The sequence below is a fragment of the Polyodon spathula genome, chromosome 8, assembly GCF_017654505.1.
Source record: "Polyodon spathula isolate WHYD16114869_AA chromosome 8, ASM1765450v1, whole genome shotgun sequence".
NCBI classification, from domain to species: Eukaryota; Metazoa; Chordata; class Actinopteri; order Acipenseriformes; family Polyodontidae; genus Polyodon; species Polyodon spathula.
In genome coordinates, this window is record NC_054541.1 from 32,622,899 (window position 1) to 32,650,658 (window position 27,760).

Here is a 27,760-nt window from a genome sequence, read left to right on the forward strand (position 1 = left end):
GGATACAGTATGAGCCGTTCATAAAAATGTAGTTAAACCATCATAATCCACGATTAAGTGAGGGAGGTTGCAGGTCATACAGTCATCACTGTATTATACTGTAACGTATTAACATGTCTTTGTTCATGGCAGATCAAATAATAATCACTTCTGTCTGGAATTGAACATGTCTTTCCTCATGATGACTAATATTGAATTTTATGGTTTTGCAAGTTTACTGACATCTAAAACAAAAACACATTGGAATTGTAAAAATAAACAAACAAACAAAAAACGCCAAGTTATCAAAATAGTCCAGCCATTTAAAGTGGAGATATCATAAACATAAGTCAAGTTTCAAGAAATTATTGGGCATCCTTGCGCAGCAAAAGGAAATAAGCACAACTGTACAACCGATGGGGGCCAGGGTTGCCCAGATTAAAAGTGAAATGGTGCATTTGGCTGATTTACTTTTGCTTCGCCAATACCCCCTGGCAGTTCTCGTGCACTGATACTGTTCAGCGAACAAATTGAAACGAAGTTCGTGGAACTGGAGCAGAAACTCTGCAAGTTGAACAGATAGCAAATGGATGAGTGTAGTCACTGATAAATAAACAGAGGGAAACAGTAAACAAGACTGAGAGATAAGATTCAGCAGTTCAGCATATCCAGTGACGACAATTTTGGGGAATTCTTTACAAGGCACACCCATATATCACTGAAATGAAATGTTTCCCCCGTGGTGATGTACAGCTACGACCACAAGTTTTACATCACCCTATATAATTAACTAATTTTGCTTCATAAAGTTGAATGAAACCTGCTGCATAATGTTATGTGAACATATCATATTACATACCGCTTTGTAGTTTTTCCATATACAAAATGCACTTTGTAGTTTCTTTGATTACATGATGTTAAATAAAATATCTAAATTATGTTCATTTTTAAAAATGTATTTAATTATGTCTTAATATTACCACATAAAAATATCATCTGTTTGATGTTACATTTACAATATTGTTTGTGAGTTGTAAGATGCATATAAAATCTTTTCCTATAAGATACTATATAAAAACCAAAACAAAGCCTATGCAGCTAGTTATATCTACTATTTTGAGAAGACAAAATACCCCCAAAAAATGAATAAAACAATTGCAACTTCATAACATTATTAAGAATATGGACCCATGTTGTTTTTAAAATGTTAAAAGACAATCAAACAATAATGTAACTGCTCAGTTCTATTTTGTCTGCTTTCATTCTCACTGCTTACATCATTAGTAATCTTCTGAGCTTTGTTGCTACCAACATCGGACATTATTGCAACTGACAAGGAAATACTGTTCTTTGTATATGGTTACCAAGGTAAGAGTAAACATGCGATATTGTTCTGTGTGTATGTTCTTGTGAAGGATATATTTGTTGAAAGGCAATGTGTACAGACTGGCACATTCATAGATTTATGTTTTTTGGGGGGTGTATTTTATTTTTAGCACCATGAGGTCGCTATGAAGATATGTTCTAACATGACAATAATTCCGACTGCTGTAAAACCTGTAACAAATCAGAAACATTCAAAGTTATTATATTACCACTGACACTACACTACTATACTACCTGGATTGATCGGGGTTACCTTTGGTATTGCTATTTTGTAATTTCTAAACTGTGAATTATAGTTTCATCATAAATAAGAAAATCTGTGTTTTAAACAGATGTTTTCATTAAATGCAGCAACAAAGGTCCCCGCTATGGAAGCTGGCAGCCATAAAGTTTTTCACCCTGTCGAGTGCAGTGACAAATAAAACGTTTCACTTGGGTGGTTACCCATCTATATGCTCGAAAAAACAAGATGTTTCCCTGGTGGTTTGGTTTCACAAACGTGTAGCACTTAACTTTTATCAAATAAATAAATAAATAATCTCGCAATACAGCATTTCAAGAAACTGCAGAAGTCAGTTCAGCTGGACTAAATTATTTATGTATTTGTTTAGATTTTTTTATGCAGAATTATGATGTTGATGTTGAATTCCTTTATTGGACCAAACAGTACAAATAATATGTATAAATATTTATTATTATTATTATTATTATTATTATTATTATTATTTATTATTATTATTATATTATTATTATTATTAAACCAACAACCAGCAAGAATCATTTAGGATTTGAAAATCACAATATCACCCTCCCCTGATCAGAAACAACAAGTGTTTACTTCCAACAGGGTGAAAATGGCACACTAGAAACGAAGAAGGTGCGGCTGCAGACTCGCCTTTTTTATAGATCGCACTAGACCACGTACGGTATTCGATAAGGGGCATTCTGTTAGGAACACACATCTTGTGAGAATAGCTGCAATCGTTGCAAAACAATATGGATCACAATAAATTTAAAATTATAAACCTGTTTTTATGTATCTGTTTTTGGGCAATACAAGGTAAGGTATATAAAATGTTAATATTCTTGTATTATTTTAATTACGTTTTTACGTTTTATTACAAAGTACAGTATATAACTTTATAATATTGAATTTTGGTTTCAGGATTTATAAATCCAAGAAAAGCGATTGGTTTATTTTCTTTGCATTTGTTTCTTTTAACCCAGAACAAAAAAGAAACACAAAGAAAATAAACTTATTATTATAAATATATTATTTAGATTATATATATATATATATATATATATATATATATATATATATATATATATATATATATATATATATATATATAAATTTTGTTTTTTACGTTTTGCGACATTAACAGATTCCTTTCATTGATATTATGCAATTTTCATTCATAATTAGATGTTCAGACTTTGCATTGTGTTAGAACCTTTTAAATGGATAAATCAGATGTCTCTCACAATCTTCAATTCTGAGTGGGTAATGTCAGGTTATAAAATAAATTGGTAGGTAGTTCACAGCTGGAGATGATCTGCAGATACAGTACTAGATTTGCCACCAATAGCAAAATATGACACATATAAGCATCACATTTTGCTACCTTGTTAAAATCTGCTACCTGGTCAAAATCTGATACCTGTACCAAAATTTAATCTGTAGCTATAACTAAAATAATGTAATACAATTAACATAACTTATTTTCAAACTAATATCAACAACATGACAAATGGTTACAACGCGCCTCAGATATAATGCTCCTACAGCATGTCCCTCAATTCCCTATACTAGTGGTTCATGCAGTATTTCTACAGTAAATACAGTACTGGTGTACTGTAAACTGTGGAAACAACTACTCCGTCAAACATCTGTTCCCTTTCAAGTGGAATGACAACCATTACCGAATGGGAAGAGCCTCTCTGACCATCAATCACTGAGCATAAATAAAAAAGCTGCCCTATCAGGGCCCTGCTGTGAGGAGGAAGTCCCTCCCGCCTCCTGCTGAAGAGGGACGTCCTCACAGTAGCATATTGCCATTTTTCTCACACTTCACTGATAAAAGTCACAGATTGCCTCGTGCTTTCTTTGTACCAAAAATTGGCTCATTTATACGGTTTCAACATACAAATTGACATACACACGGTAAGCTATATCTAATCGAGTGTTTTTGAGATTGCTCGTTGCCTTAGTCTCACATAGGTAGTTTCTACTGATTAGAGTTGGTTTCGACTCCTCTATTTGAGATAGGCAATCAGCTTATTATTCTCTTCACTGCCTCTTGTAGTTTAAATTACTGTTGCTGGAGCTATTGTGGTGCTGTAGGGTGACCCTGTGGGCTCACAGCGATGTCCTCTACGCCGATTGATTTGGCCTCAGCTACCATCCAGCTCAGGTCTACATGCCCATCTCAAGCCTTGGGCTCTGCTAGCACTGCCACGCTTATCCTTGACGCCAACGCTGATTGACTCGGCTATATATCGACCATGCTCTATCGACCATGATATAGCGACGCCGATTAAACTCGGCACCGACTGCTTGGCACTGACTGCTCACTTCCACAGCACCGACCTTGGCACCAACAGTTCGGCACCGACGTGTTTGCTCGGCACCATTGCCCCGCGCCATGTCAGTGCGCTCTACAGGGTCCTCGGCAGTGTGCGGCAAAACTCCCCAAACAGGATGGGCACAATTCCTGCGCCAGATGTCTAGGGCCAGACCACGCGGCCAGGGCACTGGTGGACTGCTCTCCCTGCCAGAAGTTCTCCAAAAGAATGATGCACAGGAGGGGAGCCCTCTCCCCAGTGGATTCTCTCTCCTCGGAGCAGGGGAGATTAAAATCTGTGGTCCAGGGCCATCCCCAAAGGGTCTCTGGAACACTGCACACCACTGTGACCAGGGAGCTCCCCCATACCCCTAGGTCACCTTCCCCTTCCCCACCACCGGTGTGGAGGCATAGGCGTCCCTCCTTGGAGGCAAGATGTTCAACGCCGAGGCGGCATTGCTTGAGAGGGCATTCGACAGGAGGAGCAGGGGAACCGATTTTTAAAACAGAAAGGGCACCCACAACAAGCTATCCAGGCCATGCAGGACTACTAACGCCATGCTCAAAAACACATATGTATCAGCAGCATTGTCAGTAAGAGCAGCAAACACAATGGCCATACTGGTGCTCTACCAGTCACAGCTAGCGGCGAGGCTGCAGGAAAAAGCAACAGAGACAGATGCAGGGGAGCTTCAGGCGGTGACGAGGGCAAAGACTGACCTGATGGGGGAGTTAGGTCAGGCATCAGGGACCACTGCCGGCCAGGGGTAACCGGTTCTATGGCTGAAGACCGAGGCCGGGGCTTAAGAAAGACCCACCCCTCCCAAGCCCAAAGGAGACCGCCCCTGAGGGGCCCCGGCTGCCACCAACCCCCCCCACAACCGGACTGAGCACTGGACATGACCCATGGCAAGGCTGCACCCAGGACTCCTTGGTGCTATCGACAATGAAACATGATTATGCTCTGCAATTCCGCTTAGGCCAGCCACCCTTCAAGGGTGTGCTCCTTACCACCGTCGAACCAGCATGGACAGGAGATCGCCAGTCTTCAACAGAAGAACGCTGTGTGCTTGGTAAACCCAAACGATGCCCTCAGCAGCTTCTACTCCAGGTACTTCCTGGTGCCCAAGAGGGATGGCGGTTTCAGGCCTATTCTGTACCTCAGGGTCCTCAACATATTCCTAAAACAAAGGCAGTTCAACATGTTGATCACACAGTCTGTCCAGCCGGGCGACTAGTTCACATCGATCGACCTGCAAGATGCCTACTTCCATGTCCCAATCTGTCCCACGCACAGAAAATATTTACGCTTCGCCTTTAAGGGCAACGCATACAAATTCTGCATGCTGCCGTTTGGCTTCACGCTGGTGCCGTGCATATTTTCCAAGTGCATGGATGCAGCACTGGCTCCACTCAGGCTGCGGAGTATTCGGATCTTCAACTACCTGGACGATTGGCTAGTTTGCGCGCATTCCAAAGCACGCGCTGAGGCGCACACCAGATAGGTCATAGATCATGTGACGAAGTTAAGGCTCTCCATACATCAACAGAAGAGCAACTTCGTACCGTCTCAGTCGTGTTCCTGGGGATCAAACTGAACTCTGTGAGCATGCTTGCCTCACTGTCAGAAGACAGGATTCAGTTGTTGGAAGTCACACTCTCCTAATTCAGAGAGGATCCTCTTCTACAGGTCAGAATATTTCAAAGGTTGTTGTGGCTAATGGAAGCTGCCTCGAGAATCCTTCCCCTAGGGCTGCTGAGATTGCACCTGCTTCAAGCCTGGGTAAATATGCTAAAGTTGCACCCGGTCCGCGATCGATACCAGCTGGTGCCAGTGTCCAGACAATGCCGGAAGACAATGGAGTGGTGGCTCCACCCCGGCAAACTGCGCCTCGGATCTCCTCTTGGCTCCCCTCACAGAAGGGAAGTTGTCACTGTGGACACGTCCAGCCTGGGCTGGGGAGCAGTCTGGAATGGGAGGGGTAAGAGGTCAGTGGAAGGGACATTGGCAGCAAGCACATATAAATGCCCAAGACCTGCAAGCAGTAGCCCTGGCGTTATCTCATTTTTGCCAGCAATTAGTGCACAAACACGTGTTGGTCCAGATGGACAACTTGACAGTGGTAGCCTACATAAACCATCAAGGTGGCCTGCGCTCACCAGGCCTTTAACATGCAGCGCACATACTCCTGTCTTAGATGCAGAGAAACTTGCATTCCATCAGGGCAGTTCACCTCCCCGGTGTGGACAACAGAGCAGCAGACCTCCTGTCCAGAGGAGTTCCAGGCAGATCGGAATAGAGACTGCACCCTCAGGTTGTGAAACAGATTTGAGAGAGGCTTTGTACTGCACAAGTCGACCTCTTCGCCACAGCCGAGTCAACTCATTGCCTCCTATGGTTCTCTATGGAGAGAGACGGGGGCCCCCTGGGAGTAGACACGCTAGCTCACTCTTGGCCACAGGGGATCTTGTATGCATTCCTTCCACTACCGCTATTACCCTTGACACTAGAGAGGATCAGGGTGGAGAGAGCCCAAGTTTTGCTGGTCGCACCCAGATGGCCGAGGCACTCCTGGTTTGCTCTCCTCTCCAACATGTTGTTGGGCCAACCGTGGCGCTCCCGCTCCGCAAGGACCTCCTGAGCCAAGCAGAAGGGTTATTATGGCACCCAAACCCAGCCCAGCTCCAACTCTGGGTCTGGCCGTTGAACGGAGCCATCTATCCAGACAAGGTTTGCCAGATGCAGTGGTAGAGACACTACAGTCTGCTAGGGTGCCTAGCACTAGAGCCCAGTATTCATATAAATGTGTCCTGCCCTATTGATACAATCCTAACCTTCTTACAACACCTGTTTGATGCTGGAAAATCCACATCCACTCTGAAGGTCTACCTGGCAGCAATATCAGTGTGCCACGATAAAATTGACTCTGTATTCCCTGGGGCACACTTCCTGGCAGTGCAATTTCTTAAAGGGGCTTGGAGGCTCCGTCCTCCGATGAAAAGCATGGTCCCTAAGTGGGATCTGGAACTGGTGCTGTGGGTCCTTACGGGCCCCCCATTTGAGCCCATGACTTCAGCAGAGCTGCGCCCTGTTTCCCTCAAAGTGGAGTTTTTATTAACCACTACGTCTGCCAGAAGAATAAGTGAGCTTCATGCACTGTCCATCAATGACACATGTATGGCTTTCACTGGAAATGACTCGCAGGTAACATTAAGAACAACCCAGCCTTTTTGCCAAAGGTGCTCTCATCATTCCATATTAACCAACCAGTGGTTTTGAAAACTTTCAGACCTCCCCCGCACGAGTCAGAGGTGGACTGTAGACAGCACGCGCTTTGCCCGGTCCGGCCTGTGCACTGTTACTTGGATAGGACAGCGTCCTGGAGACAGTCCAACCAGTTGTTTGTCTGCTACTCTAGAGTCAAGCCCTATCGAAGCAACGTATAGCGCACTGGGTGGCAGATGCCATATGCTTGGCGTATGAGCAGACGGACTCCCCCATGCCAGGGGATATTTCGGTCCATTCTACCAGGGGCCAAGCGACTTTGTGGGCTCTCTTTCATGGTGCCTCCTTGGATGAGCTTTGCAATGCTGCTATATGGTCGGCCATTTGCACATTTTTACTGCCTTGCATACCAAGAAAGGCCCTCTCTGGGCTCTAGGGTGTTGCAGACGGCATGCCCTTAGGCGTCATGAGGGCTCTGAGGCTATTGCTGTGAGGCTGTACTGTTGGTAATATGGAGCCACGACAGCTTTGGTACAGCTTCCCATTCGATAATGGTTGTCATTCCACTTGAAAGGGAACGTTGGGTTATTACCATAACCTTGGTTCCCTAAAAAGAATGACAACCATTACCCTTAGAGGTCGTGTCCTCAGCTGACCTTCGATTTCGAAAATGACGATATGCCATGAAACCTATTTTTGACCAGTGTCTTTCTGATGGTGGAGTCATGAACACTGACCTTAGCCAAGGTGAGAGAGGCCTGTAGATCCCTGGATGTTGTTCTAGGGTTCTTTGTGACTTCCTGGACGATTTTATGCCTTGCTCTAGGAGAAATTTTGGCAGGACTGCCACTCCTGGGAAGATTCACTACTGTCCCAAACTTTCTCCATTTGGACAATATGGCTCTGACTGTGGTTCGGTGGAGCCCCAGAGCCTTAGAAATGGCTTCGTAACCCTTTCTAGACTGACAGGCATCAACAACTTTTTTCTGGAGGTCTTCAGGAATTTTGTTTAATTGTGGCATGATGTGCCTCTAGAACCTGTGTGCTGACAACTTCGCTCTGATGGTAAGGGCCAAAATTAGTCAGATTTATATTGGGCAGGGCTGGCCCAAATCAGGCCCGATTGTCAACCAAAGTATTCAAACAGCTGACCCTAATTAACCCTTTAATTGGGTTGAGTTAATTAGGGGGGGCAATAACTTTTTCACACCTGAAGATTGCATGTTTGATTACCTTGCACACCAATCAAATGAAAGAAGCACCAAACTTTGGCATCTTTTTTCTCTCAGACTCCCTTTATATGCTATTACATCCCACAAAATGATCTGACCAAATTCAATGTGAAAAATGTGCAAAAATGCAGAAAATCAGACAGGGGGGAAATACTTTTTCACGGCACTATATATATATATATATATATATATATATATATACATACATACATACATACATACATACATATATATATATATATATAATTGTGGCAAAGTGGCTGGTGAATGAGGAACAGGTGTAGTGGTGATGCCGTGCAGAAGTGACAGGCAGACGAATGTAATCCGGTGAAAAAGTGCTTTATTTGTATTCCAGGTCTGGTGACCATCAAATAATAAATCCCCGGCAATACACAACAATATGTAAGGCACGGGGATAACAAAACAGGGCACAGTCCCGAACAAACGAACACACGGTCACCAGTCCTGGGTGAGTGCAGTCATGCTGGTGCTTAGTGCAAACACAGGTATTTCATGACGGTAGTGCAGTGGTGATCCGGATAGTGCTGACCCTCGGCAACAGCTCCGGATGTGCTTTAACTGTCTGGTCGTGAAAAAACAGACAATTATGAAGACAGACACAACAATACACAAAACGTATTCTTTTTCGCGATGAGAGCTCCTCTCGGTCCTTCTCTCTCCAAGCGTTTACCCAAACGAAGGAAAAGATCAGTGTTACCCTGGCCGCTATATGTAATCCTGCATGACATCTTGGTAAACGGTTGCAGCTGCCTTATTGCTTGCAGCTGCCCCTCGTTTACCTTTCAGGTCAGTACGGTCTTACAACAGAGTCTCGCTTCTTTCCAGGCTGACCGACTTCCCGGTCCCGGAAACGAACTGTCAGGCCAGCCCTTCCAGATACTTCTACCCCCGTTCTTTAGCGCCCTCACAGGTCGGGAGGGAGATTTATCACCAGAACTCACTATCTTTCTGTCACAATAATGTATTGCTGTACTTTATAAATGAAGGAAAAGAATGAGCAATAATGTAGTGGTACTGTTCTTAGTGCTCATTGGCTGGGGTTATCTTCCATTCAGTTGAGCTGGTAGATGTAGGCCTATTTCAGTTATATTACAGTTTTGGATCCAGTAACACCACCTCTCTCTACCAAAAACAAATGACTATGAACTGAAGTTGTTTTTTTATTCATTTTTTAGGCACGAGTAGTGCTGTTACATTAAGCGGTTTGCCAAACACAGTACATGTGCCAGAAAACAGTCCTGTTGGGGTGGTGGCCAATTTTACAGTAACTACTACAGGGGGAGCCACAGTTCCCATGGGTTCTCCCATGATTATAAACTCAAATCCTCTCAGCACAGCCTTTGAGATCAGGAAAATAAGTTCAATATGTGAGGTACGTTAAAAGAAAATTAATGTTTAAATTTAAAAAAACTGTTTTTATTGTTATTGTTATTGTGTTAAGTGAAAGAAATGATATTGTGGTGAACCCCCCACAGTTAACATTTCAAAGAGCTTTCGGAATTGTTTGAGGGGGAAAAAATCTCTTTCACTGCCTCCCATTCCTCCTAATGTTAAATCACATGATGCAGGGAATTTCCAAGCCATTTAAAATTTGAAACAGTATATTTGGAAACAATAAGAGATTTAAGGAGGAATAAAGTCTCTCTCTCTCTCTCTCTCTCTCTCTCTCTCTCTCTCTCTCTCTCTCTCTCTCTCTCTCTCTCTCTGTCTCTCTCTCTCTATTATTATTATTATTATTATTATTATTATTATTATTATTATTATTATTATTAACAACACAGGCTTCAAGATTACAGCAGTAATGTGTTTGTTTAGATATTATTTTAATGTAAACCTGCATTTATATGGTGTGTTTGCAAAGTAATGAATGCAAAAAGTTACTGAATTTGGAGGACATCCATTTTTTATATTTTAATTATGATCCTTATTATGCTTAACATGACTATAAATTGTTAGTTTAAAATCTGCTATTTCTTGGACCTCTGTAAGCATTTCTAAACCATGTGGATACAGTGTGCCAATGTGGATATAATTTCTGAGTGCATTTAATACATGGCTTATAATAATATTGTTTGTCTGAACAGTATGTATATGAGCAATATATGTAGTTTCAGATTTGAAAAAGTTAAAAGAATCAAAAGAAAATGTTGATTACTAAAAATAAAATGAACGTTGACACAAGGTTTTGTGCAGGGTTTGCCATTTTATTGGGTGTCTTGATGTTTGATAAGTGGTAGATAAAAATTATTGCAAGTAGTTGAAAGTTGCTTATTTTTCAGTTTTCTCAATAATATCAAAAGAAAAACAAGTAAGAATTCAAACTAATTTGGACTGGTTTGCAAAGTACTGTACTGTAAATACAGCAGTGCTTTTTCTAGTGTATTCTCTGTGACAGCAGGGCAGAAGAACATAAAAGGATGTTTGTCATATCTCACTTTGAAATCTGGTTTCTTATATTTCAGATTCTGATCACTGGGAATCCTATACTGGATTTCGAAACAGCACCAAATACATTTAATTTGCAGATATATGTGGAAGACTCAAAGGGAGACACTGACCTTCAAGTACTTACTATAGTGATAACAGATGTGGATGAGCCCCCTGTGTTTCTGGACAATTTGGAAAATCAAGGTAAATAAGGATGCAGAAGCACAATGGAGTGAATTGCATAGTAAGCGACCAGAATGTCTTAATCCCTTTTCTTACCAATAGGTCACTGAAACAAAAGATTTAAAATATACATTTTACTGCTTCCTTTATCCTTAATAAGTGGGCATTTTCCTTGCTTAGGTTTGAATTCATTGTCTTGGTTTATAACATATTGTATATATCGGTGCCTTGCCTAGAATACATTTTATGTTTACCAGGCATTAGAAACTTCAGAACTTTCATCCACGAATCAGGAAGCTTCATTCCAGGGCAGTAGCATATGGTAGTTGACCGCAATGTTGAAAAGACAAATAAATCTGTATTTGAAAAATGTAAAATGTTTAAAATAATAATAAAGCTACTGTTTACCAGTTTCTAATTGGAATAAAACCAAGATTGTCAGGCATTACCTTGGTAGTTACTACCAGACAGTATGGCTCTCTAATCAGGGTTCAATTGCTTAATAACAGACTGATTGGGTGGAAATTAGTAATGATATTGCAGTATTATTCTTGAGAGTCACTAAAATAGAAAGCCATCTCTGGCAGCACCATATCAATACTATATAATGGCTATGGTGATAATGCTGATGTAATCCAGGCCCCAGTTATGTCTATGCAGATTCAGTGTTTTGGCAGAAACCAGTTTTGAAGAGCAAATGTTCCAGGTGGCACAGTGTAATGGGTTCCTCTTCGGATTGCGTTTTTAAAATATGTTTGCATATATGAGAAAATTATGTATTCTGTTATGACAATATGTTTAGTATTCTTAGAAAGTAGATAATGATTTGGGGTACTAAATTATGTTTTTGTTTTTAGCTGTATCAGTTTACATCGCTGAGAATTCACCACAAGGTATCATTTATACAGTTCTAGCATACGACCCTGAAAATAAATCACTCCAGGTAACTGTATGTTTGAAAATATTATTGGATATTCAGAAATAGCTTTACATATATATGTTTAAATGTTTTGAATACCCTTTTTAAATCATAAAAAAGATTATAGTTTAACTATCAGACCAGTGTTATGCAAAAGCTGATAGTCCAAAAATGTTTAACTGCAATTACACTGCATGCTGATATTGATATTGTGATGTGAAAAACAACCTCTGTCAACCTGTGACTGTGGTAAATCTGGACAATACATTAGCCAGCCCAGAACCCAATTGTTTGTTTTAGGTCATAAGAAACTGAACTGATTAAAGCAAATGTTACCATTAAAATTATATATATATATATATATATATATATATATATATATATATATATATATATATATATATATATATATAAAATATTATAAGATAAAAAACATTGTAATAATGCGATATTAAACGCTATGAGTTTGCTGTTTTGTACATTAATAAATATAAATATACTATGTTAAAATTATTTGAATAAGTTATGATCTCACCAACATTATGACAAATATTAAGTTGTCAGATATCTATATATATATTTGTTTTATTTCAGTATTCATTGCAACCAACAAGTTACCCATTTTTTATTAGCGCTGGAAAAGGATCCATTATTTCAACCAAAGTTTTTGATTATGAGACAGACCCCCAAAGGCAAGAGTGACAACTATTATTCAGCATTTTTTATTTCACATGTTTTAAACTTAACTAGTTACAAATAATGGAATAATTGTTGTTTGTTTGGTTTTATAGTTACAATTTACTGGTCAAAGTAGGAGATGGAACAACCCCAGAAATTAATGGAAATATAACTGTTTACATTGTAAATACAAATGACAACGCGCCTATTTTTACCATGTAAGTTTCTTTTGTTATTATTTTGATTCTGTAAAATACTAGCAAGATTATTTGAAATATATTTATTATAAAATGTCCGATTTAACTTAAATGGAGTTGTGCATTTAATTATCGTGTCTGATTAAGTCTCTAGTTCCAGACAGGGAACACGTGTTTTTTGTGTGGACATCCTCATAACTATAACTTTAATAAGTCCTACATGAACAGCCATCCAGTACCCTCTATTTATCTGCATTATATTTTGAATTAATCTCATTATTTTGTTATAGGAAGCAGACAACATTTACCATTCCAGAAGAGCAGGTTCCAGGAACAATTGTTGCTAACGTAACAGCTCAAGATGCAGATGACTTTAATTATGTAGGCAAACTCATCTTCAGTATAAACCCCACAGATTACTTTAGCATTGACCCAGGTAAATACATGTCAGAACTGTTTGAGATACAGACATCATATTTTCAGTGTTATGCTTGTTTAATGACTGTTGGTGATGTCTTTTGTTTCAGTGACAGGTATCATTCAAGTGGCAGAGCGGATAGATAGAGATGCCAAGCCCCTTCGAGACAATCCACTGATAACTGTAGAAGTGAGGGTTATAGACAGTCCAAAAGGGGGTAAATCAAGTTCCATGCCAATAACATTCAACGTTACTGATATCAACGACAATCCCCCTGTTTGTGATCCAGATACCTACAGGTACGTCTCAATGATATGCAATTGATTACGTTTAAGTTTATATGTGTTACGGAGACCAGCACCGTATATCCAAAGTGTATCCCATTAGAATACAAACCAATCACAAAAAAAATAACATTTACAATTTGAAGTAATTAATAAACAGATAACCCCTGTTAAAAGACAATGAAAATTGACCATGTTTTATATTCTGGTAGCTTAGATTGATAGTTCGAAGGATGTAGTTGTTGAAGAATACACTTTTTTTTTTATCTACACTGATGATATATACATATGGAGGATGCTGTTAACCATCCACGCGAATAAAATAAACACAGCAGTCCGAGAAAGTTCAAGAGGTATTCTGTTTATATAGCAAAAAACATTTACAGTAAAGAAAGTTTGGTTCAGCATAAATTAAGCTGTTGAATTTCAATAATTACCTTCCTTAAATCTAGCTCTGCATCTGCTAAGAAACACAGCATAATTTGGAACAGAGTGAAAGGATGAGAACATAAGAAAGTTTATAAACTACAGGAGGGCATTCAGCCTCAGTCTTGCTCATTTGGTTGTTAGTAGCTTATTGATCCCAGAATCTCATCAAGCAGCTTCTTGAAGGATCCCAGGGTATCAGCTTCAACAGCGTTACTGTGGAGTTGATTCAATTCTTTAAGCCTGTCTGCATATGACATGCCTTTTAAACCCGGAATAATTCTGGTCGCTCTTCTTTGCGCTCTTTCTAGAGCAGCAAAATCCTTTTTGTAGCGAGGTGACCAGAACTGAACACAGTATTCTAGATGAGGTCTTACTGATGCATTGTAAAGTTTTTTGGCGATTGGCTTGGCTGCCCACCTGGGAGGTCCTGTCCTCGGTCAGCAAAGGAATAGCCTGGACTTGAACCGGCAACGTCCATACTATAGGCCGGATCCTGCACTCTACGCGGAGCCCCATTACTGGATGCACCACTTTCCTTGAATCCCTACTGCGTTCAGTTTGAGAATTAATCTTTTATGCAGGACTTTGTCAAAAGCTTTCTGGAAATAAACCATGTCATATGCTTTGCAGTAATCCATTGTCGATGTTGCATCCTCAAAAAAATCAAACAGGTTAGTTAGACACGATCTCCCTTTCTTAAAACCATGCTGACTTTCTCCCAGGATACTGTTACCGTATAGGTAATTTTCCATTTTGGATCTTATTATAGTTTCCATAAGTTTACATATAATAGAAGTCAGGTTTATTGGTCTGTAGTTACGTGGTTCAGTTTTGTCTCCCTGTTTCGACAGGAATCGGAGGTTACTTTGGTGTTGTGCTAGAAACTGTTGGCTCTGATGGCCGCAGCCGTATCAGCCATCGAGCTAGACATCATGACCCAGTCTCTTGCCCCATGCCAGTTTCTGCAAAAACTGTTTGAAGCTGGTAGGTCACCTTCCACATTGAAGGTGTATTTAGCAGCTATTTCTGCGTGCCATGCCCCCGTAGGTTCGGTATCTCCAGGTGCGCTTTTTTTAGGCTGTTTCATAAAGACTCTCGGCGGTTATGCCTTCCCAGGAGGGCCACTCTCCCCGAATGGAGCCTTGATATTGAACAGGAGGCTCTTTATCCGGCCTTAGCTAAGGCGGCACATCATGAGTTTCATCATGTGTTTATGCATGTTTACTTAACCTATGACACACATTATATAAGAGAATTACTGTACCTAGATACTAGATAAATGAATCTTTGAAACAGAACCAAATTTTTATTTAATTTTGATGCAACCTTGATCTGATATTAACATAGAAAAATTAATGAATATAATTTTCTTTTTTTTGTCTTACATAGGCCTCAAGTTGAAGAGACAGCAGTTATTAATACAAGGATTACAACAATAACATGCACTGATATTGATGTCGACCCAAAAAATAATCAGTTCATATTTACTGACCTGTCTTGTAATGCGTGTAATCAGACATTTGCCCTGAACCCAGCATTTGCAGGAAATATTGTGGTAATAAAGTTTATAATGTTTAACTGTTATATCAAGCTAATAATTCAATGTTCAAAATGATATAGTGTTTTGTTACTTTACGGATAATTTACTACTGTGTGCCTTATTCTAGAGCTGTTTCCAGAGCTGTTCTAAAAAAAAAGACCTATAGACTTCCAGAATGCAATGGCTGCTTTTAACTTCGTCCACTGTAACATTTGCATGAGGTAAAAGCAGTTATGTTATTATTGGCTAAAATAGTATAAATGATGGAGTAACATCACAAACTGCTCTGGGAATAGCCCCTCTGTGGCCCGGTTTAGCAACCTCTGTAATCCACTGATGCAGAAGCAGTCCATTTGCACTCGCTTTGCACACCTTAAATCAGCAGGACAATGGGAACAGATTTTTGCACCAGTACTTGATTAAGCAAGCATGCTTTAGCACTCTTGGGATGTGCACAACCGCACTTGTAGACAGAACTTGTAGCCTCATTGACATATGAAACGGGTTACATGTGTTCTGTTGCCTTATAGTTCAGGTCCTATACTTTATACACATTCAGACCTGGTCTAAAGAGGTGCAACAAATAATAATTGAGTCACTATGAAAAGGTATCACAGAAGAAAAGAGCAAGTGGAACAATGCAATATTCGGATGATTCCTTTTTTAAAATTAAAACAAATATTAATAATAGCTGTGTATTTCTTTAAAAATATAGGGCTAATTTAAGTGTTTATTTATATATGTTTGTATATAAGTGTAAAAGAATACAATTCACCATTTTGAAATTCTTTCCTAATGAGTGTATACTAGATTTTGAAAGTAATAGTCATTTTTGTATTCAAATGTTCAAGAATGAGACAAAAAGAGACAGATGTCCTGGGGAATAAGTAGACCGGGGAAAAAGTGGATCGGCGTCTAAAATTTAAAGGGGAGGTTCCATTGTTTCTATGGTTTACACCTACTAGTACTGCGTCTGGGGAATTAGTAGATCGAGCCCCGGGAATATGTTGATCGGATATATTATATTTAACAAACGTTATAGCAACTAGAGATGTTTTTGTTACATATTTAATGTTTAAGCAGTACTGTAAGGATAGGTATGCGAGCGATTGTCAAAAAGTTAAAGCACGATTTTCAGTCATGGACAAAATTGAGCTCCATGCTGCGGTTACTAACTTAGGCCACGATGTACAGTAATCACTGATGCACTTGTATTATTCATTATGCTCTTTGTTCTTTCATTTATTTTTACAGGCAGTACTCGTTTTTATTTTCCAACGTAAGTACCTAGGCTGCATGACAAAACTCCTGTTCCTATTCAAACAAAAAAACATGTTTACTAATTTAGCTATCATGTAGGATGTTAACGTTTCGTCTTTGTAAACTGTGAGCGTTAACGCCAGGCCTACTGACAAAATACTAATAGACCTTGCAATACTACAATAATATTGTATGATTGTATTTCACTAAAATATAGTGTAACAAGCTGGGCCAGAAGCTATAGCTACCGCCCTCTGTCGGACTGCATCGGGACTCTTGCAAGAGACTCATTTGCATGCGCCAGAGCAAATGACTATGGGAAGGTACTCGCGCTGTTGCAGGGTCCCAATCCCCGGTTCTGTATCAAAATTTATGAACGTTATTGTGTTAAATTTAAGAGTTTTGTTTGTGTTATTACGCCTGTGACTCCCTGTGTCTGTTTGTGAAATGTAGGTCAGTCACCGTCATGTCGCTGTCCATGTATGCTCCCTCCCCTCTGCTTCCTGTCAGTGGTTTGTTTCCCTAGTCTCTCTTGAGAAGAAGAAGAAGAAGAAGAAGAAGAAGAAGAAGAAGAAGAAGAAGAAGAAGAAGAAGACTTGCTTTCCTTTTTAGGGTTGCTGGGAATTAAATTAGAGATCCATTGCAGTCTGAACCCAGCAGGCAGAAATACTCCACTGGTGTCAGAACAGCAGGATGGAAGAAGATGTTACCTCCTTGTTTGAACAGAAGATAAGAAGCAACTGAAGAACCCCAGGCAGGGAACTAGCCCTGGGCCTGGAAGAAGACGGACCAGCGGCCCCTCGGAAGACAGGCGGACGTGGTCCAACAGCGGGCTTCCCCAGACCATGCTTCCCCAGAGCAGCCTGAGCATGCCGACCACGCAGGGAAAGAACCTGGCGCCGCTCGATGAGAAAGTGGAGCACCGACGGGCCTCAGACCATAGAGAAATGGCGGCAGCCCGAGCCCTCAACTGACCCCCAGTGGCCAATAGTGGGAGCCTTCTTCAAGGCTCCAGCCCAGCGGCAGTCGACCCCATGACCCGAGCTCACCACTGAACTCCAGCCGCGGATAGCAGAAGTTTGTCTCGGCCCCCTAGCTCAGCGGCAGCCCGCACTCTGCAATGCAATATGGACACTGCAGCAGCTCCAAACCACATTGGCAAGCGCCACTCACGTCTGATCAAGCCGTGGAAGTTTAACGGGACATCAGACTGGGAGACCTACGTGACGAACTTCCAACGGATGAACGGGCTTGGAGAAAACACCTCTAGACGGGCTGGCGGAACTAGCGCTAATCGACCTGCCCTATGGACAAGAACTAGAATTTAAGGCACTGTGCACTGCCCTTCAGCATCGCTTCGGAAAAAGACCCCCCAAACTAGAGATCCATGACTGGCTATACACCAGGAGAAGAGAGGCTAGAGAGAAGCTGGGCATCTTGGCTGCAGACATTGAACATTTGGCACGCCGTGCCTTCAAGGACGCGCCACCAGAGCTCACCGAACAGCTTGCCCTCAACCTATTCATCCGTGGCCTCTTTCATAGCGAACTGCGCCGCAATGTCCATCTGGCCCACCCACGCTCCGTCTCACAGGCACCTGAGAAGTCGGAGGAAATGGAGGCTATCCTAATGGAAGAGTCCAGGGCGAGAAGAACCAGAGCCGTCCAAGCTGCAGACCTTTCTGGGACTGACAGCGAAGGGGAAACCGAGGAGAAGGCAGTCTGTGCCGCCCTGCCGGCGGAACCAGCACAATCACGGAAACCACCAAGCTGCCGTCAGTGCCATCAGCTTTTCACCAATCCGCGACCTCTGCCAGATGCTTCGAAGGCACCGCAGCCTCCCCAGGCTGCAGGGAAATGCCAGCGGGTCGGCTTAGTGGAGGGACCGCCAATGTTCCTTACTGCACCCTCCAAACCAGCTACCCCCGAGTTCATCGGGTGCACGGGACAGGGGAGAAGCCTGCATATCCAGTGCCAGCTTAACGGGTTCCAGTTACAGGCCCTGGTCGACACCGGATACACCGTTAGCCTGTTATGCCCAGACACCCTTCCTATGGACAAAGGGGGGAACCTGGAAGCGTGGCACCCCACTACAGCCAAGATAAAGACAATCACTGGCCAGGTGGCCCCCACCCATGACAAACAAGTTCCACAGATCCGCCTGGGGGACCTCCTCCTGGACCACGAATTCTGGCTTGCTGACATCGGGGACCCATGTATTCTAGGCTTAGATTTGCTTTCTAAGGCTAGGACGTGGTTAAACTTGGGCGCCTCAGTCTTCCGGGTCGGCCATTACTGTCTGCCTATTGGGTCCGGAGCCGAGCCGCTTCCTGGGGTTCATGAGACGCTGGGCCTCCAATGTCACAGCCCTGGCGCAGACGCCACTGATGCCACGCTCCTCCCCGAGCAAGAGGCTGCCACGGCCATGCCAACTCAGACTGAAGCCCTGCCTACCACCGGCCCCGACACGGAACCCCTGGAGCTGGAAGGAGCGGTAGCTGAGCTGTGGAAATGCAGCTGTAATGGCCTATGTTCCGATGAGCAGAAGCCACTCCGCCACCTCTTGCATGAGTTCCCCGACGTCTTCTCTACTAACTCCCAGGACTACGGCCGTACACCATTGACACCGGCTCCACACGCCCCGTCCACGAAATGGCCTCGCCGCCCGCCACTGGCCAAGAAGGAGGCTGCTGAACGGATGGTGTGAGAGGTGGCTGCCGCTGGGGTCATTGAGCCATTGGACAGTCCTTTGGGCAGCCCACCCTTCTAGTAAAGAAGAAGGTTAAGGGCTGTGGCAGTTCACAGTCATGCCCTTTGGCCTGTGCAACGCTCCCGCTACCTTTGAGCGTTTAATGGAAAGAGTCCTAGTGGATGTACTCTGGTCGGCTTGCGTAATCTACCTGGATGACCTCATGGTGCACGCCCCCACCTTTCAGCAAGCCAGGAACAACCTACGGACAGTTCTCTCCCACGTCCGCAGCTACACCCGAGCAAGTGTCACCTGCTGCGGCGAGAGACCACCTTCCTGCGGCACATCGTAGGGGCCAATGGGATCGCTACCGACCTCGAAAAGGTGAAGACCGTCCGGGACTGACCAACGCCGACATCCATATCTTGATCCACTTTTTCCCCGGTCTACTAATTCCCTACCTACGACACCGGTATTATGAAATTAAAAAACGGTGTATTTCTATTGGTATGTTGTGATAATGACTAAAATAAACCTGTCACATTATTAAGGATACATTCTTTACCAAGCTGTAAAAACGTCAGGATTATGCAGCTCTGTACTGTTTACAGTAAATGGATTATGTGAAAACTACATATTGTATATGTATGTAAAACCTCAAGGATATTTCTAAAAATGTCTTTTTAAAAATAAAACAATTTTTACATTGACAGGGCATTTAATATTAAGTGATATTTTCCAACAGTTAACAGGAAGTCTAGACCTTGAACAACCTAATAACCCACTTGAATACACCTTGACTGTAGTGGCTGAAGATATAACAGCTCCGTTTTATAAAGGTAAGGGATATCATGATTGTTAAAGCATCTCCATGAGGGAACCAAACTTTGCTTCTCAAAAGACACCTGAGAGCTAACTGTGGTGTGGGGAAGAATATTAACATTTCACTGTGCATCCAAGCCCATAGTGAAGCATTGATACAATACTAATATGCTTCCCCGCCTCACATTCTTAAAATCTGTGTTGTGTGGTAACAATGTACATTTTCATCACTCTTAACTTATGGCAATATCAATTATACAAACCAAACACTCTGAGACAATGTCTTAGAATTGATGCACAGCTGTATTATATAATTCTCACAGTGGTGTTGTCCAGTACAAATTTACCGTTTCACTGCCACTTTGCTTTAACCTCTGGGCATATTAGTGCTGGAGATCTGATACTTTTTCACATATACATTTATTCCCATTTTTGTAAACCACTTGTTCACAGAGGTGCCATTCCTGTCAGTGAGTCTTTATTTTTGGTCAAAAGCATTAATTTCTAGTTATATTCTGGGTTTAGTTTGTTTAAGAGTAAAGTACATTTTTCTTCTTTTTAGATACAGCTTATGTTTATGTGATAGTCCTTCCGGTAAATGAAAATCCTCCAGTGTTCTACCCAGCAATTTATAATTTCAGTGTTTCTGAACTTAATGGACGTAAGTGTTGGTGTATTAACATTGTATTATTTATTTTTTTAAGTGCCAGTGAAATCTATGCAGTTAAACTTTAAAATAACTTTTTTAAAATAATTGACGTAAAATAAGCAAAAATGAATCCCACTGTTTGTTTACATACACACCTTCTTATGAGAGGTATGTTAACCATACAGTGTTTTAAAATCTAATAATGGGGAAGAAGAAGTAATTGTTTCTGTCTCTTTACTATTTCTGATATAAATATTATAGATATAATAAATGGACTGCAACAAACAGGGCTAAACAAACTAAATACAGAGTTGTATTAATGTTGTTATTTATTGAAATCAGTGTTTGTTTGTCTTCTGTTTAAAGAAGGGACAATGATTGGAGTTGTGAATGCGACTGACAAAGATATTCCCTTTACTGGAATAACCTACTCAATAGTAGCAGGTGGAAGCAGTCTTGGTTACAGCAACATATTTTGGATCGATCCAAATACAGGATCAATACAGCTTATGACAGAACCAGACTATGAAACTACGTCAAAGTATGTTCTCACCATTAAGGCTGTGGACAACGATCCTAAAGATCCTAAAACAGCAACTGCTGTAGTAAGTACACAAAATGACTCCCTTTGATAAAACAACAGAACACATATGTGTTGTATTTCTTGCCACAATTCACATTTTAAACTGTCTAACACAAGTGTAGAACAAGGAGCAAAACATATTCACCAGAGCTACTGAGTTACATTTAGATGCACAAACGCACAGACACAGTGCCGTGCCAAGGGTGCTCCAGGCCCTGTTCAAAGAATTAAATCTGGACACCCCACCCCCCCAACAAATAACAATCAACATGAAATACTTTTAAAAAAGGGACCTTCCTAGCTTCCTCTGAATAGTGCCAGTGACCCACGATGGATGAAAAGAGCGAGAAGGAAATAAAACAAACATAAAAAAAAAGACTTCTTTACAGGCTTCTGATAGGCCCGGTTCTGCTGGAATCCCCCTTCGCATGGCACTGAGCATGTACACGTACAGATACAAATCAGCTTTCTGCTAACATCACACAACTTTTCAAAAATGTTTTCTGTTTCAGTTACCATATGTTTCTTTTTTTTCTTTTTATTTGTAGGTGACAGTAAATATTCTTGAAGCAAACAATGAAAAACCAATGTGCACACCAAATTATTATACATTGACTATTCCAACTGACCTCAGTCCAGGCACTAACATTCAGAGGTTCCAACTCACCTGCACAGATCGAGAGTCCCCACCTACAGCCTTCCGTTACACCATTAATTCAGGTACAAAGATTTCCTAAAAAAAATACTGCCAAAAACATGTTAATGAAATATAATGACAATATATTTTACAGGAGAGGTAACACTGATTTAACCACTAGACAACATGCTTGTCTACCTGATGTAGTGCCTTATAAATTGCACCTGACGTTTACCTTGCAATTTACAGGTAACATAAACAATCACTTTGCTTTTTCACCAACGGCGGGCTCAAATATCACAAGGCTTATTCTGGCAGAACCGTTTGATTACTCTGGCGGCCTGGACAAACAATGGAATTATAAACTTGTTGTATTTATAACGGATGATAACCAACTATCTAATGGTATTGTAGAGACTGGAACAGTTACAATAAATATAAATGTAGTGATCGCAGGCCTGACTACAGTTTCAACCACTACACCTGTAAGTATCCATCAAACTTGACTGTGTAAAATAACTACACATGGGGGTAGATTAAATTAAATGCTTGTGTGTGTTCTGAGAAGCTGTGAAAATTGTGCAGCTTTCCATTTGGCAGTTTCTCATAAGCAGCATCAAATCAAACAATTCCTGAAATTGAAGGCATAACAAAATGGGAGGATGTAACGTAGGGCTGTTTTAACTCTGGGGAGGGAACTGAAGTTACAGTTTCCATAAATCAGACCGGCTTTTACTGAAATAGAAGAAGGGGCTGCAACTGTATAAACACCCACGTTAGGAGCTTGAAAACAACAGAAGGGAATAAAACATGTATAATTGATTATTTGAAGCACCTCACCCAGCTATTTACGTATGTAGAAGCATATAGAAGTATACTAACCCATTTATTGTTTTTGTGGGTAGGCTAGAGACTATATTGCTTTTACATTTAAAAATAATAATAGGTAGTCACAAGAACATAAAAAAAAGGTGAATAACAAATGCTGTAGGGAACGGGAGGCTGACAAAATGTAATATGTGAGTTTAATAAAAATATGAATGTCAGTAAAGTAATCTTTTGATATCCACTGTAATATAGTTTTCAAAGTGTTCAGATAGTTTGTAATATATGCCTTTTTTAAGCACAGTGTTAGATTTGCAGTAACTCTGTAAACCAACACATTATTACCTAGCACAATATTTTGTCCCAAGTGATGGCATTATTAACATTAAGCCATAAAGCTCTTCTTTAGATATATATATATATATATATATATATATATATATATATATATATATATATATATACATACATACACACACAGTACTGTGCAAAAGTTTTAGGCAGGTGTGAAAAAATGCTGTAAAGTAAGAATGCTTTCAAAAATAGACATGTTAATAGATTATATTTATAAATTAACTAATTGCAAAGTGAGTGAACAGAAAAAAAATCTACATCAAATCAATATTTGGTGTAACCACCCTTTGCCTTCAAAACAGCATCAATTCTTCTAGATACACTTGCACACAGTTTTTGAAGGAACCCGGCAGGTAGGTTGGCCCAAACATCTTGGAGAACTAACCACAGTTCTTCTGTGGATTTAGGCAGCCTCAGTTGCTTCTCTCTCTTCATGTAATCCCAGACAGACTCGATGATGTTGAGATCAGGGCTCTGTGGGGGCCATGCCATCACTTCCAGGACTCCTTGTTCTTCTTTACGCTGAAGATAGTTCGTAATGGCTTTCGCTGTATGTCTGGGGTCATTGTCATGCTGCAGAATAAATTTGGGGCCAATTAGATGCCTCCCCGTATTGCATGATGGATAAGTATCTGCCTGTACTTCTCAGCATTGAGGAGACCATTAATTCTAACCAAATTCCCAACTCCATTTGCAGAAATGCAGCCCCAAACTTGCAAGGAACCTCCACCATGCTTCACTGTTGCCTGCAGACACTCATTCGTGTACCGCTCTCCAGCCCTTCGGCGAACAAACTGCCTTCTGCTACAGGCAATTATTTCAAATTTTGACTCAACAGTCCAGAGCACCTGCTGCCATTTTTCTGCACCCCAGTTCCTGTGTTTTCATGCATAGTTGAGTCGCTTGGCCTTTTTTCCACGTTGGAGGTATGGCTTTTTGGCCGCAATTCTTCCATGAAGGCCACTTCTGACCAGACTTCTCTGGACAGTAGATGGATGTACCAGGGTCCCACTGTTTTCTGCCAATTCTGAGCTGATGGCATTGCTGGACATCTTCCGATTGTGAAGGGAAGTAAGCATGATGTGTCTTTCATCTGCTGCAGTAAGTTTCCTTGGCTGACCACTGCATCTATGGTCCTCAACGTTGCCCGTTTCTTTGTGCTTCTTCAAAAGAGCTTGGACAGCACATCTGGAAATCCCTGTCTGCCTTGAAATTTCTGCCTGGGAGAGACCTTGCTGATGCAGTATAACTACCTTGTGTCTTGTTGCTGTGCTCAGTCTTGCCATGGTGTATGACTTTTGACAGTAAACTGTCTTCAGCAACCTCACCTTGTTAGCTGAGTTTGGCTGTTCCTTACCCAGTTTTATTCCTCCTACACAGCTGTTTCTGTTTCAGTTAATGATTGTGTTTCAACCTACATATTGAATTGATGATCATTAGCACCTGTTTGGTATAATTGTTTAATCATACACCTGACTATATGCCTACAAAATCCCTGACTTTGTGCAAGTGTACCTAGAAGAATTGATGCTGATTTAGATTTTTTTTTTCTGTTCACTCACTTTGCATTTTGTTAATTGATAAATATAATCTATTAACATGTCTATTTTTGAAAGCAATCTTACTTTACAGCATTTTTTCACACCTGCGTAAAACTTTTGCACAGTACTGTATATGTGTATATATATATATATATATATATATATATATATATATATATATATATATATATCCCTTTTTAATGAAATGTATAAATGTGCAGGACATGTTGTGCATTAACCTGTTATTATTGATTTTCAGCCTAGTATCACATATATCCATATTGCTAAAAATGTGTATGCTACAACTGCATGGTATGTCCCATTCGTAATTACCCTGGGCGCAATGCTTCTCCTTGGATTTCTGGGGTACCTACTCTATCACCTGGCAAAATTTCTGTCAACAAAAGACCTCAGCTGCTGCACACCAAAACCTGATAAATACAAGGAGCCTCTGTAAGTATATATTTTTATGTTTTTTTGGTTGTTTTTTTTTTTTATTTTTTTTTTTTTTTTTTTTTTGTAAACATATTGAACGTGCCTCAATGGTTTTTGCTGATTATACAAAAAAAAAAAAAAAAAAAAAAAACATTGACTAGGTCTGTCTGGCTAATAAACTGTGGTTCCAGGAAAAACCTCTGCTTCAAGGTTTTGTTAGCGAATTGAACATATAGATGCAGAATGTTTCTAATTTAAAAAGTAATTTGCTTTAAATTACATTTTCTAACTTTATTTTTTCACTTCATTGTGTTTACAGTAATTCTCATTGGTTCTTATTGCAATTACTCATATATATATATATATATTTTAAGACTGTGTGTTCTTCAATTCTACTTACCCACGATAGACATATGTAAGGTAGCGTAGTGTGTTTATACTGATAAGCACCAACAACATTTGTGTACAAAAGGAATCTTAATTCAAAGTAGATGTTCATAAGATAACACTGGCTCTTAATTCAATAAAAGCACCTTTGCTGACCTACACAATGAACTCAAGTGAACACATTTTAACAAAATAGTTGTTTGTTATTACAATAATAATCACTCAGAATGATTGCAAACAAAAAGGTGAGGGTCAATAAAACAGAAAACATAGTTTGAAACAACTTCGTCCTTAATACTCTTGAGTCGGGAGTTCTCTTTGTGAACGTGTTTGTAAATTTTGATAATGCTGTCTAATAAAGACTTTCCTTTGTTGTTTTCATTTAACAGGATTCAAAATACAAGTATGTTTTTTTAAGAAAATTTAAACTTTTGTATTTTTCAAATTAAAAAAATATAATATTTTGTACATTATCTAATTTTGTATCTCAATCCCATTTTCTTTGCAGATAAAGCCAAGAAAGAAGTCGTTATGGTACGTATTTTATTTATGTATTTATTTGTTATGTAACTATGCAAAGTCTTAATTGTTTTTCCCTTAAACATGATGCCGTTACTGTGATCTATTTATTTATTTATTTGTATTTTAGGAATTGACAAAGGTTAACACTGTCTTTGATGGAGAAGCAGTTGATCCAGGTAAGAAGTGCAGAATTTAAAGGGTTCTTTTAAAAAACTTTCTGTATTCAACGTCTTTGCCTTGTCTAAGATGTAATATTCAAGTGCGTGCAACAATTAGATTTTTTTTTTAAGGAAATGAGAAAAGTGAGAATGCCATGCTTTCCCCTTTTTCTGAAGCATACACTCTGAAAATGAATGAAAAGGAATGATCCATCTGGCATCTTAGAAAATCTCATATAGCTACACATTTTATGTATCTTTTGGGATGAAATATTGTGTTATTGGGACAGTGTAATAAGAAATAAGAAAGTACTCAAGAGATAGTGATCATAAAATGTATAAATTACAGATTGGATTAAAACGCCTGGACAATAAGCTTCAATTTTGTTGGTATATTTTTAGACAACGCATAGACCACAGAAAATGAGTTTCTTCTGTCATTTTCACAAAGTTAAGAATGATTTAATAGCAAAAGTAAGTTAAACTCCAGCAGCTGTTTTCATGTATTCTGTATGATTGTTTATTTATTTATAGTCACAGGGAAAGTTTATGAGTTCAATACAAAGTCTGGAGCTCGCCGCTGGAAAGACACCCAGATACTCAAGGACCCTCAGCCAATCAAAATAGAGAGCAGTGAGCTTGTGATTCCAGTGCTGCCCTCCAGTATTAACGAAGGCAAAGGTAGGATCGGGACAGCAAACGGACAGAAAACCAACAGTAACGGTGTCAAGGCAGAACAGAAGAGAGCTGAAAAGAAGAATGCATTTGGACCTGACCCTAAGAGCTTGCTTCAGAACCCAGCAGGGCAGTCCACTGAAGGGTTGTCACCATTACCAACGCCAAAGAAGAAACAGGAAGGAGAACCAAAACCCATTCTGATAAAGGGGGATCTGTCAGAAGTCTGAAATTCTTTATAAAAATCTCTGTGCTAAAATCACAACAGAAATTTTTTTTGTGCGTGTTTTTATAATTTTGGACAGTACTGTTTCTTGATCTACATATGGTTTTGTTAACTTTTGTTTAACTTTTTGTTTGGATGTAATAAGATCACTTATGTTTTTATATTGAACTATGATAGCTAATCTAATTAGAACATTGACTAAAAAAAGCCATTTAAAAATATAATGAAAGCTGAATTAGGTCAAATTTAATTAATTGATTGATTGTATTGTTATATTTACTTTAAATACATTTTGGAAAATTAAAATATTACAAAAACGGAATCAGTAACAAAAATGAAATGTACTTGTGACTTGCATTTGTCTTCCTCTGAAATGGCTGACATGAGCACCACTTATTTTAGTGTAGCTTTCTGTTTGTGTGTAATATCTTGGATGTCTGTTTAAGTTTACCTACCTATTTTTAAAAAATGGAATCAAATTACAAGACTTACAATTCAAGGATTGGACTTAC

General features: G+C 40.1%; 1 protein-coding gene across 3 annotated transcripts in view; it reads left to right on the plus strand.

Moving 5' to 3' along the window:
* The window catches only part of LOC121319789 (cadherin-related family member 3-like), a 34,407-nt gene extending 6,963 nt beyond the window's left edge, over nt 1-27,444 (plus strand). The window contains exons 1-19 of one of the 3 annotated variants that reach the window (XM_041257614.1): nt 2,300-2,425; nt 9,587-9,783; nt 10,874-11,042; nt 11,879-11,964; nt 12,535-12,632; nt 12,732-12,836; nt 13,106-13,251; nt 13,343-13,532; nt 15,336-15,501; nt 20,180-20,273; nt 20,819-20,917; nt 21,272-21,510; nt 22,037-22,208; nt 22,375-22,610; nt 25,105-25,298; nt 26,057-26,070; nt 26,176-26,201; nt 26,317-26,365; nt 26,882-27,444. In XM_041257614.1, the coding sequence (XP_041113548.1) occupies nt 2,362-2,425; nt 9,587-9,783; nt 10,874-11,042; nt 11,879-11,964; nt 12,535-12,632; nt 12,732-12,836; nt 13,106-13,251; nt 13,343-13,532; nt 15,336-15,501; nt 20,180-20,273; nt 20,819-20,917; nt 21,272-21,510; nt 22,037-22,208; nt 22,375-22,610; nt 25,105-25,298; nt 26,057-26,070; nt 26,176-26,201; nt 26,317-26,365; nt 26,882-27,252 (2,715 nt within the window). In that variant the 5' untranslated portion in view covers nt 2,300-2,361 and the 3' untranslated portion in view covers nt 27,253-27,444. Of the gene's footprint in view, nt 1-2,299; nt 2,426-9,586; nt 9,784-10,873; nt 11,043-11,878; nt 11,965-12,534; nt 12,633-12,731; nt 12,837-13,105; nt 13,252-13,342; nt 13,533-15,335; nt 15,502-20,179; nt 20,274-20,818; nt 20,918-21,271; nt 21,511-22,036; nt 22,209-22,374; nt 22,611-25,104; nt 25,299-26,056; nt 26,071-26,175; nt 26,202-26,316; nt 26,366-26,881 lie in introns of those variants that run through there. The other 2 variants (XM_041257615.1, XM_041257616.1) reach the window with 2 other exon arrangements.
* The last annotated feature ends 316 nt before the right edge of the window (nt 27,445-27,760 follow it).